General features: G+C 45.7%; 1 protein-coding gene across 1 annotated transcript in view; it reads right to left on the bottom strand.

Annotated features, from left to right (window-relative positions):
• Positions 1-216: 216 nt before the first annotated feature.
• abrab (actin binding Rho activating protein b) overlaps positions 217-1446 on the bottom strand; it is a 2316-nt gene continuing 1086 nt past the window's right edge. Inside the window, exon 2 of the mRNA XM_080836749.1 lies at positions 217-1163. Within this exon, the coding sequence (XP_080692875.1) occupies positions 677-1163 (487 nt within the window). The 3' untranslated portion in view covers positions 217-676. The remainder of the gene's footprint in view (positions 1164-1446) is intronic.

Below are 1446 nucleotides of genomic sequence, written 5' to 3'. Positions count from 1 at the left end.
AAAATCCATGACCACATTTAACCTCTAAGCATTTAAGCAACCAAAGACCAGCTTATGCAGCAAGAGTGTGTAAAAGTAGCTCTCTACTGCCCTCCTCTGGATATCATGGTAACCAAAAGTTTGGATCTGTACACGCTGTACACACATGCATGTATAAGTTGTGAGAATATTGGTGTTATGTAACGTACAAAGTACTGCTAATTATTGATACCTCAGTTCAGATATATTTTTTATCCACACTATTGCATACAACAAGTAATCCATTGACAATAGATACAATATTGCATGTCCTCTGATGAAGCTTTCAGTTTTATGTATAATATCAAAGGATTAGAGCACAGCAGCATAGCACTACTGATTCTTAAACAGCACATTCCATGTTTTGGTTTTATTCTTCCTTTGTGGAAAAGCTAATTTCATCAGATCATACGCAAAACCTGAGAGTACAATTAGGCTCCGAACTCTGAATGAATGTTGGTCTGAATTTAAGGTGCAATATATAGATTCCATTGTTGATTTAACAGTCTGGATACCATTGTGAGCACTTGTTTGACCTCACATGACCATAACAAGCTCAATCGAACCATAGCAGCTAGGCACATTCATTCATAATATACATTAATGATATATAATAACACAGTGACACAGTCCCTCCTTTCAATCGCTGTAACCGACGTCACACTAACAAAGTGATGATGACCCTGTCGTCCTGTCCTTTCCAGAGCATCTCTCCCTCGAAGTCCACCTTGCCGTGCTTGCGGGCCCTCATCAGAATACCCACCACCTTGTCTGAGACGCGCACGTAGCGGTCGAACAGCTCACCAAAAGAAATACGCGACCGGCCGTCCGGGTCTGGGTCGGACATGGTCCTGATGATGTAGCACATGTCGTCGATCTCACGGTGGATGTGCTGCTCGGCTCGTTTTGCACGCTCCGCGGTCTTGGTGCCCTCCTTGGGCCGTCCGTAGCCCTCCTCGCCCTTGTGTAGGCGCGTCTGCATTGAGTATTCATTGTCAAAGTCCTCGCTGAAGGGGTTGAGCTTCTGGGTGACCTCGTGGTCTGACGCCCAGTTCTGCCAGCGGCTGGCCAGGTTGCCCACGGCACTGTGGGTCTTCTTGGAGAGAGCGTTGATCTTGTCGGCATCCTCCCCCGCCTTTCGAAGCCTGAGAGACATTTGAGAGAATGTTGGCGAGCCAAGGAGCAACAGTCGGTTGTGTTACAACAAGAGTTTCTTTGATATATGTCTACATAAATCTATGATTTGCAGATCTATGGCTACATAGATTTCATTGTTAGTCAATAATTCTGTTTGCGTCTTAAGGGTGTCTTCCCTGTCCGTGTGGTGTGCGTCTGAAGCCGGTCTCTCCTGCTCAGCACTCTCACATGTGTGTAATGTAATACACCCATGTGGCTTCATTTACGTTAGCACATGTCAGGAGGGACCCG

Source organism: Sprattus sprattus (genome assembly GCF_963457725.1).
Source record: "Sprattus sprattus genome assembly, chromosome: 4".
Classification (NCBI taxonomy): domain Eukaryota; kingdom Metazoa; phylum Chordata; class Actinopteri; order Clupeiformes; family Clupeidae; genus Sprattus; species Sprattus sprattus.
This window is presented reverse-complemented; position numbering and strand designations above follow the sequence as displayed.